Source organism: Hemicordylus capensis, chromosome 1 (genome assembly GCF_027244095.1).
Source record: "Hemicordylus capensis ecotype Gifberg chromosome 1, rHemCap1.1.pri, whole genome shotgun sequence".
NCBI classification, from domain to species: domain Eukaryota; kingdom Metazoa; phylum Chordata; class Lepidosauria; order Squamata; family Cordylidae; genus Hemicordylus; species Hemicordylus capensis.
This window is the reverse complement of record NC_069657.1, coordinates 109,159,054-109,176,932: the sequence shown is the minus strand read 5'-3', so window position 1 is coordinate 109,176,932 and position 17,879 is coordinate 109,159,054. Positions and strand designations below refer to the sequence as shown.

Here is a 17,879-nt window from a genome sequence, read left to right as displayed (position 1 = left end):
CCAAAATTGTTTTGAGGGGCCTGGGGTGGGGGGTGGCCCCTTTACTAACTGCTGCTCCGAGAAACTGCACATGAAGAATGTACTGGTCCATGACTCCAAAAATGTTGAGAAACACTGAAGTGGGTGATATTTCAGATTGAATGAGAAACTACAATAAATACTGATATGCAAAATTCTTTCTTTTCTTCCTTTTCTTCCTTTTCTTTCTTTCCTACCATTTCTGATCTTGATTATTTTCTTCATTGAAAATTCTTTTAGAGGCCATAAGAAGCACTCTCTAACTCTCAAGAATTCTCTGTCTTCTTGACCTTATATTTTATGTGTCCAGTTCATTTGTAGAGTTGACAAAATTTCTGGGCAATATGCAGAGTTCCTTTGGGAAATGTCTAAAATGGGGGCAGACCAGGGTCCAGGTATAATATTGGTTTACAGATCTCAAACCTCTGGCTAGCTCAGAGGGCACAGATGTTCAGTTATGCCTACTGTATTTGCTGTAGTACCCTGGCGCTTCTTATGAAAATATGTGAGAACCATCCTCAAACCCTTGGATGGTTCAGAGGAGGGAGCAATTAAGATACCTGGGACCTAGAAAACCTTATGAGGGAAAGCCCTATAGAAGGAACTAGATATGTTTAGCTTGGAAAACAGAAGACTGAGGAAGGTGGGGGGCATCATAGCACTCTTCAAATACCTGAAGGGCTGACACATAGAACAGGTCAAAAACTTCTCTGCTGCCTCAGAGGGCTGGACTATATTTAATGGGATTAAGTTAGGTAGATTTTGGTCGACAATAAGAGGAACTTTTAAATGATCTTCACAATGGCAGTTTTATAGCGGAACCAATTATCTAGGGAAGTTATGGCTCTTCCTCCTTGGTGTTTTTAAGCAGAAGCTGGACAACCATCTGTTCAGGATCCTCTAGTTCTGAATTTCCTGCATGGAGCAGGGAGTTAGACTAGATGGCCTGCAAGACCCTCCAACTCTATGATTGTGTGTGTGTGTGTAGTGTGTGTGTGTGTGTGTGTGTGTGTGTATTTGAAGAGTCCAGTAAAGCCCCATGAACTGGCAATAGTGAAATTAACACCACCTGTGGTCAGAGGGAAAGGTAATTATGGAGACATATTCACGTTATATGAACTTACTTTTTATCTTCTATGCCCTTTCTCACTCTTGTGCTGTCAGTTATTCTCTATATTATGAAAGCTCTTTTATACAATAATGACCCCCTACATACAATGTCTAGCTTGAATTTGATTTGTGTTTCTGGTTGCTATTCTAATATCAAAAAATAATAATTATCTTCCTTGTTTAGCACTTTACATTTAAAATTATTAATTCTTAAAATATCTATTGTAAAGTTCTCTATTAAATGATTCTCACGATCTCCAGGAATGGATGGGGAGTCGGTGGGGAAAGGCTGCTTTCAACTTACCTTCCCCTCAGACAACCAAGCGGATCATCTTTGGCGCGCCTCCCATGAGCCCACACATTTCACTCTCCCTCGTTGTTCCAGCTGCCCATATCCCACAATGCAGCGTACCACCTGCATGTTGCATTGGGGGATTCCCCTGTCAGACCGATGATCTAGGCACCCATCTCTTTGGCTCTTCGGACTGAACTCATGGCTGGTCAAGAAAACAGCCTCAATGTGTCAATTTCCAGTGATATAGAATTTTTAAAATCACATTTTTACCCCATCCTTCCAAGTAGCTCAGGACAGTGTACATAGTGTCCTTCCCTTTTTATCCTTACAATAGCCCTGTGGGGTAGGTCAGGCTGAGAGACACTAGTGCTGTTCAATTGTTATGGAACCTGGGGATTCTAGACTTGCATACAGCACCCCAAAGAGTGTGCCTGAAAGCTTCACTTCTATGGAGCCTATGGAGCCTCTCTATGGCTACACTTTTTTCTGGAGAGACAAATACTGTTCTTGTGTAGAGTTTCTTCCCATGATCAAAGCAATAGGGCACCCCAGCATTCTACATTATGAGGAGGATCATCCCTCCACAAGTGCAGTGTTTGTCTCTGGCAAAATGGGGGCGGGGTGGTAGTGGAGGGCAGGGCTTGTAGACACACAAATACAAATACAGCATCCAAGAGTACATAACGACTGAACAAGCGTAGGGATTTGTCCAAGGCCATCCAGGTTAGGCTATCAGGTGAACTGAAAAAAATTGCTCAGAAAATGTTCAAACCAGTGCCTGGGAACTACTTTTTCTGTGAAGATGTAACTATCCAGTAACCTGATTGATTCCAGTAAGAGATTTTTTTTGGTGTGGGGGTGGGGGGAAGACTCCAATAGTTTTTGTTTTTTGTCAGAACTCATTTAGGGGAGGCCTGTAACAGCTTGCCCAGGGAGCAAGGGGCTCTTCAAATCCCCGCTGGTGTGCTTCCCAGACTGTGCTTAGTAAATATATATTTGTAGTCACCTATATCAGGCAGCAGCAATATAGGAAGGTGCTGGAGGCAGATGCTCACTTCAGTGACAACGGAAAAGGCATCAACTCATACTGCGTGGGAGAAAGGAAATACTACACCACTCTTGGATTCTACCAAGAAAGCCTCATGGCCAGGAGTGGTGCCAGGCTTGCGGCGGCCTCAGTGTGGTCATCGCCGTGGCCCTCTGGCCCCGCCCCCCAGTCCAATGTCAGATGCACCCGGCTAGCCATGCCCCCACGTATGACATCAGACGCGGGGGCATGGCCTCCCTTCTAAATGGGGCTGCGCAGCCCTGTTTGGAATGGAGATCGGCCCACGCTGCTTTGAGCAGCATGGGCCAGAATGACTCTTCCTGCCTTAAAGGCAGGGAGAGCTGTTCTGGCCACCCTGCAAATGCAGCGCAGGCTGATTTCTCTCCTAATTGGGGCTGTGCAGCCCCATTTGTGAGGGAGATTGATTGGCCCCGCTGCATTGGCAGTGAGAACAGGAGCGGCTCTCCCTGCCTTTAAGGCAGGGAGAGACGCTCCAGCCATGCTGCCAATGCAATGCGGGCTGATTTCCACTCCAAACGGGGCCGCGTGGCCCCATTTGGGACCAAAATAACGCCCCCATGTCTGATGTCAGATGCGGGGGGCATGTCTGGGGCCATGCTCATAGCCCCTGATTGGGCGTGGCCTGGGTTCTTTGAACCTGTTTGGCCAATGGTGGTTGCCAGGAGTCGACACCAACTTAATGGCATTATCTTTCCTTTCCTGTAACAAGGGGAAGCTACAACGCCTAGAAGAGTGGCTCCAAAAGCTGTCAAGAGAGAACAGTGAGTTTGGGGTGGAATGGTTGCTTTCTGGCAGTTATCTTTCTGAGGCAATTCTGGTAATACATTCTAAGGAGAGAAAAGGCCTTTCTGAGAGGTGCCAGCAAGGTCTGGGATGAACACTAAGGCCTGTTACATTATTATTAATTTTTATTGACAAATTTATTGTCTTTGGGTTAGCCTTCTCTTATGTTCTTTTATTATTTAGTTTACCTTGCAACTTGGAAGCATTAAAAAAAACCCACCCTGTGTGTTAGAAAAAACTCTGGCTTTGTTACTGAGTGAGGATCCCCCCCCCCCAGTTTCTTCCCCACAACACTTTCCATGCAGCCATGTTCCTTTTATTACTGATGGCCAATTAAAAGAGTGTTCCGTACCAAATTCAGATCCACATCAGAGGGCCCCAAATGTATTTCACAAACTGCTGATTTAAGAATTTTAGGTTATGATTTCCACAGGTTTTGCAAATTTTGGGGAGGTGTCGACTCAAAATAGTCAAACCAAACTGTAGTGAACTAAAATTGTTTGTTTGTTTGTTTATTCGATTTCTATATTGCCCTTCCAAAAATGGCTCAGGGTGGTTTACACAGAGAAATAACAAATAAATAAGATGGATCCCTGTCTCTCCAAAGGGCTCACAATCTAAAATGAAACATGATAGACACCAGCAACAGTCACTGGAGGTACTGTGCAGGGGGTGGATAGGGGCAGTTGCTCTCCTCCTGCTAAATAAAGAGAATCACCATGTTAAAAGGTGCCTCTGCAAATTAGCAAAAGCTTCATGCAAAAAAAGGGTAGATAATTAAAATTGTGCATAACATGAAAAAGTATTTCCCCAGATTTTGCATATGGATGAAATTATGTATGTAATCTAGAGGTTTGGCCCACATACTTTGAGTTACATACCAAAATCGTCTTCACTGAAGGAAACTGTAGACTTATCATCCATAAATTTTGTAGGGTAACATTCCTGGGGCTAAATATATTTTACTTACCACTGCCATATATAGTTCCTATCAGAAATATGTGCAGTCCATCTTAACTGTGCAAAGTATATAATGAGCAAATACATGAACACTTACAATTAAAAAATATTCTTCAGCCTTTATTTCCTGCTTTTTAATGGATCATTCAAAGCAGCGAACAAACTTATTAAAACAATAAAAACCATAGTTGATTGTGTTTTCAGGAGAAAGTATATTTTACTTCATGTCACATTGCAGTGGAAACATACAATACTTTGTTAAGTGCTGAAAGTGGTTTAAGAGAATAATTGCTATCTAAGATGCACACTTTGATTTATATTGTGTCACTTTCACATCTGGTCAAACAGGTTTTACAGGTTTATGAACAATACAAAAACCTGTAACAGCTGTTTACCAGAGGTAAATTTGGACAAGACTATACAGCACAAGCAGTGATCTTCCTTTAAAACCACCTCTGACTCTCTAAAAAGTCTATTGTTTCTCTCCAGCCATAGAAAACCAACATATAGGGTGTTGCCTATTTTTATGGAAGATCAGGGATTTCAGATCAGGATCTTAGATCCCACTGGTCCATTATCACCCTTTATGTGTTGTTACAAGAGACATCACAATAGATGCAAGCATTCCTTTGATTCAGTATTTGTTTTAGGTTTCTTCTGGCCCAATCCTAGGAGCCACAAAACCCACAAATAAGTCACTTATTTGCCAGTCATTCTGGCAAAGCCTGTGGATCAGTAATGCTTCAATGAGAGCAAGGAACTATAATAACTAGATACATTAGGTAGCATCATTAAAAGTTGTTTAGTGAAATGGAATTGGCTGGAAAGGGGGCCTGGCGAGGTTGGACACAATGTAACCATGCAGCACAAATGCATTTTGGCCACCAAAATGTTAGTTTTGTTGTCAAACTCAATTGTTGTCAAAATTTTGGAGGTTTTTCCCTCCCTGACATATAACAGTTATTTTCTTCACTATGAATCTAGACTTGATTGTTAATTGCACATCAAGGCGAACCAAAGCAATCAGAAATACTTAGAACCCTATTGGATGGGGAGAGGGGAACAGTCTAGGTAGGTGGAATGCTTTATTGGCCTTATTGTTTTGGGCTGCTATGATATGTCCCACTTTCTGTAAATTGCTGAACAGTTTTGTTTTTATACTGCAGGTGACTGTTGGCATGCTCTTTGCCTCTTATTCCCAAGTTTCACAGATTCTGGTCCCCACCCCCCTCACAGCCACTAGTTAGATTAGGCTGCACTGTAGAAAAATAAATGGAAAATTGTGATTTCATCCTGTTTCAGCAATGAAAAAGCATTCATTTTAAGAAAGAGGTAGATAATCAGTATTACAGTTGTTTTTCTTTTTTGTTCAAATGGTGCTTAATTTTCTTTGTGGCAAACCCCAGTGGAAATCTGTATACTTAATTCCTTTTTATTTTATAATTTTGTTTTGTAGAAAGCTCCAGCTGACATTTGTGTGTGCATTCTTAATAAAGTAAAGTAAAAATAAAAACCTTGAACCACTCTTTAATTCTGGAAGGTGTTCATCCAGTCCTATGCATATTTACATGAGTCAAGGGGATTTGCCTCAATATAAAATGTACACTGGGACATTACTTCCATCGTATATGGCATGAAATAGTTTATTGAATGTTAGCATTAATTCTTCTTGAGTCTTTCTTTCTTTTTAATCATTTTTTTAAAAAACCCAATTCTGGATACTTTTGATGTTCCTCTTTGCTTTCTTAACACCAGCACTGTCCCACGATTATTACTTAATATAATTATTGCATAGTTATTAAGAAAACCGAGGAATACTGATGATTTGCACTACACATCATACTGTGCCTTTGGTCTCTTGTGACCCAGCATTCCCCCTTTATTTAATCTTTCACAGGAGGGGGAAACATTTGCAGCGGTTTGCCAGAGGATGCCCTCCCTCTTTGCCTGCCTTACAGCTTGGGGAGTGAAGTAAAAAAAACAGCACCAGCAGCAAGGAGGAGCTGGCAGCGTGTATTTGTGTGTGTGTGTGTGTGTGGGGAGAGCGCCTTGGCCGCCCTGTTTCCTGGTGCTCTGCTCCCTGACCCCAGTGGCAGTCCTTCTCACTGCACTGCTCCGCTCTCTTCCTTCTTCTCTCCCCCTTTCTCTCCCTCTCTCTTTCTCTCTCGCTTTCCAGCCAGACCGAGGCTGCTCTCTTCCTTCTTTCCTTCCTTTCTCCTTCTGCGGGTCTCTCGTTTCCACTCCAGGGAACCTTGAGGGTCGAAGGTTCTGCCCTGCCTTGCACCAGCCTTCCACCTTTGCAAAGCCTTTTCCTCGCTTTCTGTCTCTGTAACCAGCTCCTCGCCACCATCCTTCCCTCATGGATTGGCTCCTTCCCCAGCACTGAAGGCATCCCTAGGAATACACATCAAGATCCAGGAAAATAAAAGGGAGAGAAGGTAATCATCCACCCCGATCAGAGAGGAGGGGAGAGGAATCAAATGGAAGCAGGAAAAGAGGAAAAAAAAAATACTAACAACAAAACACAAAGCCCTGGGTTAGAGGTGCCTTGTCATGTACAAGTACAAGGGGATCAGAGAGGGCAAGCAGCAGCGAAACAATAATCGGACTCAAACTGGCTGCTTATATGCTGTTCGTCAAGACGATCGTGTAGAGCCAGATTAAATTTTTTGTTTGTTTTTCCCCAAAAGGAAGGCTAATTTGTGGATCTACGCGAGTGTCTGTTTTCTCCCCCCTCCCCCCCCCCGCCCCGCGCTCCCAATGCCCCCATCTCTTCCTCTCCTCCTGCCCCCCTCCCCGCTTTTACGTTCATTTCTTGTTTTGTAGAGGGGGTGGGGGTGACTGGGGAATAGATTTGGCAGCGGAGATTAATTTTGCTGGCTGTTTACTAGAAAGTCTCCGGTGATCGGGGTTATAATGTTAGAGCACGACCGGGGGAAGGGTAGGCCAAGGGAGCATTGTGCTGTGCAGGGCTGCTGGAGAGACCAAGGAAACGGCAGATCAAGGGAGTGAAATGCAAAGTACAGTTAGCATTAAAACTGAAACGTGTGACTGGCGGGAGGAGGAAGGTGTGGGGCGGAGGGCCGGGGGCGGGGAAGGAAAGAAATATTTTCTTGGAATATTCTTTACATTTCTAAGAGGCATTTTCTCAGTTCCAAAGCAAAAAGAAAAGGGGGAAAGGTGGTGTGTGTGTTTGGGAGGGGGGATGGTTGTGCCCAAAGTACTAGCAATTGTAAATGAGCTTCTTTACTATTCCGAGCTGGAGTTCTCCGTGTCTCTTTCACATGCAAGATAGCTACATTTTTGTTTCTCCAGAACATGCATTGAAACTAATGACCCTCGAGGCCTAAGGGCACTTGGAAACCTTTATAAATGTGATTGGGGTATATGTGTGCAGCGGGGACGAAAGGCGGGGGGGGGGGGGGGCTTTGAATTTGTCTGGGTGAAGAGGGAGGGAAAAATGTGAAATTGCCTACGTTGTAATACATGCAGTTGTAATTATCCCCTCTCTTGCTGCATGATTATGTAGTCGTCCCCACTCCCTGCCACAACCCGACCCCTTGCTACGTATTGTAGTTTAGTGTAAAAATATCGGGGTGTGTGTAGTGTGGGCGGCAATTACAGTGACTGGAAATCTGAGCGGAGGGGAGGATGGAAACTTTATGTACAAAACCCCCCACCAAAATTAACAAGAAAAGGATTTGAGGAAAGAAAAAGAAACAACAAAATAAAGCTCATCCAACGGTAGAAGAAAATGTGGAGCTTTCAGGGAGTATGTATGAATTTGATCAGGGTTATAATGCCAGCTTGAGTGGAAAGGGGGAGATCGGTTGGGATGAATGACGTTGTGAAAGGGGCATGTTATAGAAAAGCCAGGATGGTGCGGTGTCAGAGCTATTGGCCGCTGATTGTGATCAATCATTCCGAGCACTTGGAAAGAGGGAATGAGAGAGGCAGAGAGGAAACAGCCCAAACACCCAGCGTGGATTCAGAGGAGTGCAGTCACCTTTCCAGGAGAGTTACCAGAGAGAAAGGGAGAAAGTATACCCAGCCCCGCTTAGATGGGCACGGACTAGCTGCCATGAGAAGATAGTGTGAGTGCAAACTGGTACCTCTCTCTTGAGTCTTTCTTCCTTTTACTCCTGTGTGTGTATAAGTAAAGATGCTTTGGGAAATGGATCATTTCAACGGAGTGACGGTGTTACTTCAAGGAGTTTTATGTATGAGGGGGACCTGAAGGATTACTTGTGTGTGTGAAGTGTGTCTGTGTGTGTAGCAGCAGGTATTTATGAATGGAAAACATGTTTGGTTTCATGTGTAAACCATGTGCTTGAATAAGATTGTTCTGGCCAACACTTGTTTGATATAACTTTTATGCACCCCTGCCCCCAGGAGTTTGCAGAGAGACATGAACAGAATGGATCATATGTTGTTGATAGATTTTAAAAAATCTATCATATGTTTTACAAATAGGCACATAGTGTATTCTGAGATGGATGTATATAAATAGAGATCTGGTTCTGATCTGATCTGTTCAAGTTGGTGTTGCATATGCTTGCAGTGAGTGGGTAAATATGTGCTTTATATATAGGCTGCAAGAAAGTACCAAAAACACACACACATTACTCTTACTACTTTGAGGTTCTTGTATCTTCATATTGATATATTTTGTTTTGCTGTCATATTTAGAATAACAGATAATCATCATGAACCTGTAAGAAGGTGTTAATATCAGTATCTCTCTCTTTTTTTTTAGCTCTTTCCCCCTATTTTTAAAGGAACATCTAAATTTTATCCAGGTAAAGCCAGTTAAAAGTTAAAGAGAATGGATACTGTACTCTCAGTGATGGAGTAAAATGGTGGGTGCCCCCGCCACATTAATATTTGTTCTTTTCTCTTCAGTTAAAATGTTTAGTTGATCTAATGTTACTTTATATACTGTGTACATACATAATGATTTCCCCCCCTCCCACTGGTGATTTGGTGATTTGGTAGTGTTTGCAACCATTTTCTGTTGGGAGGCACAAGTTGCAATATAAAATGCATATAAATGCTATGCTTTTGTGCTTTTTATGGATTTCATACTGAATCAGCAAATTCATGTGTCTTTGTGACATTTTCTATTGTGGAAACCTACTCAGTTCATTCTTGTAGGATGCTTGCTGCCATTCTCAGGCTAGTCCCTTAGTCTCACAATACTATATGGTATAAGATGGTACTTTATTATTTTTTTTAGTGTCATCATTCTAGTTTTAAAATAAGTAGTAAAGTGCTTAACATTGTGGAAGACCTCCTGCCCTGCTCCCTCCCCAGTTCAACTATTCCATTGCATATACAAATCTTCTTAAGGAATGATTGCTGAGAGAGGAAGGGAAGAACAATAGTGCTGAACTGTCATGGAGAGGCTAATATAAATTTGTGAAAGTTTTGAAGTATTTGGCTTTTGTCTTAGATTTTCTTCAAAGAGCTCTCTATTAAAGCAGATAATAATCAAGCACTTCTGATATGAGAGCTGCGTTGCACTAGAAAAGCTTTAAAGAAAAATTAATAATATGGTACTTCAGTCTGCTTGGATATAATTCATGACCTTTATTTAGTGTTTGATAGTCATTGATTGACATTTGAGCAGCAATTTGTATAATTGTCATGTTTTAATATTAGACACGACAGAATTAGAATGCAAGAGTAATCTTATGCTTTTAAACATCTCAGAGAAACTGAACTTCATATAAATCTGTATGGCTATTCATGTGATGCTTTCTGTTTTAATTAGTGTAATGTCGGTATATGATGATGGTTAAAAGTTTTGAATATTATGGAACATAAGATTGGCTAAAGATGCTTTGTACTCACTGAGTTCTATTAAATATTCCCCTAAATTCCATAAAATATAAGATGTACAATTCTGCCTTCTACCTGCACTCAATTTAAAACAAACAACCTCTTCTAAAGGAAAGAAAAACAGTTTGTTTTTCATTAATACTGCGTTCTACCCAATATAATCTGTGTTTGGGGGAAGAAACAAATTGGCTATGCCATTTCAACATTACTCCCTAATCTATGCCAAAGCTAAAATTTTAACAGTACAAAATATGCCCCCCACCCCCATCCCTAAGCTCTCAGGGCTAACATTCTTTTTAATGACAGTCATTTCTCTAAAGGGAAGATGTTTTCATTTGTATTTACTTTTCAGTGCAGTGCAATTATGCAGTTCCACACTGCACACTGTCTTCATAGTTAGTATCTCAAAAGAGAATTACAGTCTTCACAACAGAATTGCAATTGGAAGCAGGTGTTGCGTTTTACTGTTATGCAAAATAACAGTAAAATATAATTGTGAGGGAAATTAAGGAAACAGCTGCAAAGTTGGTATGGAAGTTCTTCCATTACACTGTTATAGGCAGTTATCTTACATCACAAACTGGGCAAAGATTTGACTTAATGAATCCTACTCTGGTGATTTTATCCTCCATGCCATTATATATATATATTTAGCACTAATCAGAGGTTGAAACAAAGACCAACATTGTTCTTTCTGAAATATGCTAAATCATAAGAGTTTTTGGTCATGGTCTGTTTGATGGGGTCTTATCTTTCCTTCATCATAGATACCTTTCCTTATTTGTGAGATGAACAAAAGATCCTGATTTCCAAAAAGAAGTTTGTGGGATTCCTTCCTAACATATGGAAGCCTACGTAGGCCTGAGGTTGTAAAATAATAAAATAAATGGCCTATGGCAGGCCATCTGCCATTTGGAGGGCCCTCTTACAGAATTCTGTGACAAACTGGAATTTAGAGTTCATAATACAAATATATATATATTAGTACCAAATAGAGGTTAAAATATTTTAATTTACATTTAGCAAATTCTGTTTCTCTTGAGAAACAATACAGCATCACTGTAGAAAAATGTAGTTCAATCTACCGTGTTTCCCCGAAAATAAGACAGTGTCTTATATTAATTTTAGCCCCCAAAAATGCACTAGCGCATATTAGCGGTACATCAGAAATTACTGCTAGGTCTTACTTTCGGGGTAGGTCTTACTTTTGGGGAAACAGGGTATTGAACAAAACCAATATTGGCCTTCTTTATTTTTTCTAAGAATTGGGAAATTTTTTTTAGCAAGTCCTGATTTATAGATGGAGTTGGTATGTAAATATAAACATCACCCCTTCTGCATGCACTGTAAGCATGCACATATTTACATATTTGAATTGTAATCATTCCCTAGAGAGTTTAGGGTGGGTCCCAACCAAAAGCTGAAGCAACTTCCAACTTCACTCTTCATTTGTTTTTCACAGTACACTGTGAAATAGGCTGTATCTTTAAGGTCTTTTCAGTATTAAAATATAGTTTGCTCCATTGTTCCAGCTGGAATGAGAAGTTTTGCTTTGTTAGGTCTGTTACCCTTCAGAATTGGATATATTGAGTCTACAGTTTGAAGGTTGGATTAATGCTGTATCTGAGTGGAAATTGGGAGGGAGGCATCCAAAACATTTGGGTAAATAAGAGGGATATTCACAGAAAGAGATGGAAGAGGGAGAGGTGCACATAGCGATTAATAGGCTTATAGGTGGCTATTTTATAGCTGCTTCCCTCACAAACACAAAGTAATTTTGTACAGATTTAACTTAAGGGTTTATTCGGAAACAATTCCATTTTCTCCTTCTCCTGCCCCTCCCTTTTCATTTCTGACTCCACCCCTACCCCCTCAAACTCTCTACAGGATCCCCACTGGGACAACTTCCAAACAACAAAACATAAAAGATACTGGATAGAATATAACAATGGCTTAATTTTATACTTCTTTAATTGAGTGAGGAGAATTCTTAATTAGTGCTATTTGGAGAAATTTAGGAGACAGAAGGTGATTTGGCATAATGCAATGGTTTGAAGTGCTTTATAAGACTTATTCTTTTTGCTCAGTTTCATCAATACTTGAACTTCAAATAATGGAGAGAGAGAAAGACACACGCGCACACATACACACACACTTTTGAATTCTTGGTCAAATGATGACAAGAAATATAATACTAGAAATCAATTATGCAATAAATCAATTATACATTAATTCAGAGTGTATAGAATTATCAGTCTTTGTTTAGGATGAAATATTTTTCAAATTCAGTGCAATGGGACAATAGGTAATTCATTTCTCTTGTGTCTTTTTATATGATTAAGGGAAACTGAGTGATCCTGAGAGGAAAGGGAAAACTTGAGAGTTCATCTCAGTTTTCTGTAGGTCTCTTTTAGAATATAAGGATAGCTTTGATCAATGGACTAGACCAAAGTTCATCTAGTCCAGTTACTAAGTTTGGTTAACTAGGTGCTCCTGGATGCTCATAAACAGGGCATTATGGTGGTCATCCCCAGTACCTGGTATGCAGAGGTATGCTGCTTCTGAACAGCTATCATGACTGAACAGCTATCATGACTAATAGCCATTGACAGACCAGTCCTTGTGTGATAATGCTTAAGACCCATCTATGCTAGTGGAAGAAATTTCATCTTATGATAGTAAATCCATGAGTTAAGTATGCATTGTGTTAAAAATGCATATTTGATGTCTGCCCTGAACATCATGCCAGTAAATTTTAGGGGGTAATCCTAAATTCTAGTCGTGGGGGGGGGGGGGGAGAGAGAGAGAAATCTAGCAATTTTTCATATTTATAATCTTATAAACCTCCATCGTGTACCCCTTAGTCATCTTTTCTAAACTAGAAAGCTCAATCCTCTTTAGGCTTTCCTTGTAGAGAAGTGCTACAACTCCTTGATAATTTTAGGTCCTCCTTTTCCAGTTCTATCCTTTTTAAGATGGAGTGACCACAACTGTACACTTAAATTAAATGCATTAAATATGGCCACACAGTAGGTATAGAATTTGAAGGGGCTGGTAATAGTACTGAAGTATCAATTCTATGTTTCATAGACATTTTGAAAGGTATACCTTTGAATATTTTTTAGTTTATGATAGTGTAAGTTGAGTTGTCTTTTATGGAATTGTTATGAAAGCTGTCAGCATTGAACTACATCTGTAATATTTGAAAGAGGGGCAGGAGAAGGGGAATGGAGGTCTAAAGTTTGGACCATCGTGGGGTTAGAAAAAATTAGAAATGTTTACAGCTGTGATTAGTACAGATACTATATTTCTTTAAACTTAAGAAGAGTTATGCAATATTTTTAATTTAAAAGTTAAAACACTCTGTAAATATAAGTGCACTGTAAATGTACATTTAATAGCTACATATCACTACAACAATGGTCTTATCTTGATATATATTTCCATAGAAAGGAATCACAGGCTAGGCTGAACTCATGCTTTAAGTGGAGCATCACATCTTTTAAATAAATGTCTCTGTATTATTTTGGTTTTCCAGAAGTCTTTGAGTTAATGAGGAGATCTTTGGATTCTGAAGGTGGCTGGAACACAATGTCTGCCTCCATCCTTTATCCTGGAAAGTTGTAAGTTGCTCATGTCTATAAAGAGGAAGGATGGCTCATGGAATTCCTTCACAAGGCAAAGTTACCATTACAGTGGATGAGTACAGCTCAAATCCAACCCAGGCATTCACACACTACAATATTAACCAGAGCAGGTTCCAGCCTCCACATGTACACATGTAAGTACTATTAGTGCATTCATCTTTGTTTTTGAATGTGTCGTGGAATTAGAGGTGGGCAACTTGTTTAGGATTAAGCACTGGAATACTTTATATTTGAATCACATTTGAGTCTCATAATTTGCCATCTGCTACAAGCCAAATCTGAGTTGGTGGATATTTTGCACAGTATTCTAATTTTTAATAGTGAAAAACATGTCAGCCCTTTCAAAGTATGGATATAATGACTTCATAATCATGAGAGTAGAAAAACATGAGTATGGGTTTCTTTTTTTCTTGCTGCCAGTCTTTTAACATTTACTGTACTATGATGACATTTTCAAACATTTTTGTAACCATGAGGGCTAGGAGCCTATTTTTTTTTACACTGAAAATTTGAAGTGTTAGTCACATAAATAGGCCCAGAGGTACATGATGCCCACTGCTGAATTGATGGTGGATGGGAAATTACTAGAGTTTATTATATTGGTATCCTCTTAATAAACTAGTTGATAAAAATTTGCCAGAATTTGTTGCATGGTTTATCAGACATAATGCTCAAAGAGTTCCAGATGTCAGAGACTTGATAAAGCCTGAGCACACTTTTGTGTGTGACCTGCGAGTCTAGAAACAGACTTGTAGCTTTATTGATTTCACTGGAACTTGCCAGAGGGACATATTTCTTGAAAATGTGAGCACCCTTCCCCCACCCTTTGCACTCAGCTGCGAAATAGGCCTAATTGGGACTAATTGTCTCCTGATCACTGAATCCTTTGTCCTCCTTGTTGTAAGGGGAACGTGTGTGCCGCATGCTGCATTCCTCTTACAACAATGAAGACAAAGGATTTCAGGACTGCTGAACTATTAGTCCCAAGAAATACAAATGCTGCATTAAAATCATGTTTATGGCCTCAAAGTATACCAACAAAAGTAGAGCAAAAGGTCTCTTGCTCACCTTGCTATATTTTGATATTGCCTGGCTTGGCTGACAATGCAAGTACCTGCCTATTCACAGGCTCAGGCATGCCTTAGTGCATGCACACACACACATACATTGATGCTTTAAGAACTAAGTGAAGGCTTAAGCTCCAGATTTCTGTCCTGTTGTTTAGTGAAGTTTGATCTTTATAGACTCTTTTTAGTTAAGCTCCTTTTTTCCTAATGGTCTGATGGATAAGTTAAATTATAAAACAAAAGGGCTCCTCTTGACCTCGGGTTGACCTAAAGTGAATCAGGACTTTTATTCACTGTGTCTATTACAGTTTTTGCATAGTGAGAATTCGCAAGCATTTTATTACTCGGTACTGCACTTGTGAAGAGAGATCTTTTTTGTGGATCAACCTCTGGTGGTGGTATGAAAGCCTTTCAGTTATGTGGAACTCTTCATTAAGCAAAATGGAATAGCTTATTCTCTATTCTCTGTATTCAGTTTGCATGAGCAGAGTTCATGCCAATGCAAATATTTTAAACACATCAGGCAAATAGTTGTCTTACCACAGAACTTTTTTTAAAGTGTTGGCTTTGATTCAACTAACCATGTAGCTAGATATGTATGAAAGCAGGGCATCCCTCCCCCCTCCCTCCGTTCCAAGCAACTCTCTGTTCTCTTGCTGAGTTGCAAGTCACTGTAAAACATGAATGCATTTTAAAACCAGTTTGCTGTGCTATCTGTGGGGGGAAATCACGAAAAAAAAAAAATCCAAGCCACTTTGTATGTTCACAAGCCCCTTTACATAACTGCATCAGGGGCATAGCTAGGGGAGAGAAGGTCCATGTTCACCCCTCTCTCTGGCTGCCCCTCGCAGTGAGGGAGATAATGAAGAAAATAGGGAAGGGTGGAACCCGGAGCTCAGGGGCCCGGGTTCCCATTCGCCCAATTATAGCTACACTCCTGAACTGAATACACTTTCAGCCAGTACAGAATTTCACACCGTCGTTATGTCGATATAGCATTTGCCGACTGTTGAGTGTGACCATAATACTTTGTTGTGCACGAATGGGAAGCGTGACAGTTCCACATCTTTTGCTTTTATCCAATACATTTGTAAACCCATGATGTGTTAAGAGGGCATTTTGGGAAAGTGTGGCTATTTGGGGGCCGACAATTCTGAAAGTAGAACCGGACATGTTGAAGGTTGTAAAACAGCAGTAAGGCCCTGAAAGGCTCACGTCCAAATCCATTTGAGTGAATGGGATGCTTAAGTGAAAATGGAATCGCCCCTACTAGTTTAATTTCTGACCAAATTAAAATGGACAGAAGTATTTTTATACATAGTATAGACCTAAAATTTTGAACAGATTGTTTAAGAACTGTTGCTTTAAATTAGTATGAAATCCATACCCTATTGTGAAAGTCAACTCTGAGCAATAGTTATGCAGCTTGATTTTTTTTTTACTTTTAAGAGTATAGTAAGGAGCCAGGTGGCTTTTGTGATGGTCCAAGTTGTATGAATGCTCTAATGTGGAGTTACAGCAGCCTGTGCAGTTCCAATTGCAGATATAGCATTGCAGCAGTAATGGACTACAATGTTCTTGTCCTGAAAACATTCCCATCAAATGGGAAGTTAGCCCCTTTAAAAAATCAGAGGCAGAAAATACACATGAAATTTGGTTGCTTTTACCTACTTTAATGTCCCATAGTGCTTTCCCGTGACATTCTCAAACATATCTCTGCAGTTATGAAAGAGTTTTGAAATGCAGTTATGCAGTTAGGAAATGTTTTATGAAAACATTTACTTCTGAAAAGTTGAAAGATTTGATGAGCAGCCCACAGAGTGCACTGAAGTTCATATGCAGCTGTCTTGAGTGTATATACAGTATGCCATCCCTGCTATGGAAGAAGAAATGACAGAACATAATACCAAACCAGAAAATCTGAATGTATATCTGTATGCTTTTAAAAAGTGTGATTTGAAGTTCTGGTTGAGTGTTACTGAATAGGTCTGTAAATAAATATCATGGCCACAGTCCAAAGCAGAGTTAAACACACACAAACTCATTGAAGTCAGAAGTATAAGCATGCCTAACTCTATATTGGATTGTGGCCCATATCTTAAACAGGCTTCAGTAAACCCAGTTCTATCCTTGTCTATAGCTATTGTCTTTCCCTCTCTGACCAGTGAAGAATCCCCATCACTGTTGTGGATGGGAGTAGGAAGAAACAAGACTGGGTTTGGGAGAAAGAGGAAGTCTATATTATTTAGTTATGTGTTGTGCAAAAGCCAACCTGGAGGAGAGATAAACTATCTTTCAGTTTCTTTCTGGGCAGTTGAGGGAAGGAAAGAATGGCGGGCTTCTCTGCTACTACTGTGGATATTTATATATTACTTTTAACAAAAGTTCCCAAAGCAGTTTACAGAAATGAATGAATGAATGAATGAATGAATAGGACAAAGGGCTCACAGTCTAAAAAGCAACATAAGATAGACACCAACGACAGCCTCTGGAAGGATGCTGTGCTGTGCTGGGGTTGGATAGGGCCAGTTGCTCTCTCCCTGCTAAATAAAGTCATCACTTTAAAAAGGTGCTTCTTGCTCAACTAACAGAGGTTCCCTCCCTCAGGCTGAGGGCAGAGGTGAAAGCAGGAGGAGGACTGAGTGCTTTTGCAACATTTGCTCTTGCATCTCCCCCTATCAGTTGCTCTTGCATCTACTTCTATCAGTGCCTACATTATTTGAGCACCAGTACAAATGGCTCTCGCTGGTGCTCAAATAATGTAGGCACTGATAGAAGTCGAGCACCAGTACAAGAGGCTCATCCACCTTAAGTGATGCAGCGGGGAAATGCTTGACTAACATGCAGAAGGTTGTCGGTCTGAATCCCCGCTGGTACTATATCGGGCAGCTGCGAAATAGGAAGATGCTGAAAGGCTGATGCTCATGCTGCGCGGAGGAGGCAATGGTAAACCCCTCCTGTATTCTACCAAAGACAACCACAGGGCTCTGTGGGCACAAGGAGTCAAAATCGACTTGACGGCACACTTTACCTTTTACAAATGGCTCTCCTGTGCATGCCAGTACCATTATCTCTCTCCCATGCTGCTG

The 17,879-nt window shown here is 40.5% G+C and overlaps 1 protein-coding gene across 11 annotated transcripts in view; it reads left to right on the top strand.

Annotated features, from left to right (window-relative positions):
- The first annotated feature begins 6,230 nt into the window (after positions 1 to 6,230).
- Positions 6,231 to 17,879, top strand: part of MPPED2 (metallophosphoesterase domain containing 2) — a 243,544-nt gene continuing 231,895 nt past the window's right edge. The window contains exons 1-3 of one of the 11 annotated variants that reach the window (XM_053283667.1): positions 6,245 to 6,673; positions 8,992 to 9,034; positions 13,615 to 13,857. In XM_053283667.1, the coding sequence (XP_053139642.1) occupies positions 13,730 to 13,857 (128 nt within the window). In that variant the 5' untranslated portion in view covers positions 6,245 to 6,673; positions 8,992 to 9,034; positions 13,615 to 13,729. The other 10 variants (XM_053283662.1, XM_053283665.1, XM_053283661.1 and 7 more) reach the window with 10 other exon arrangements.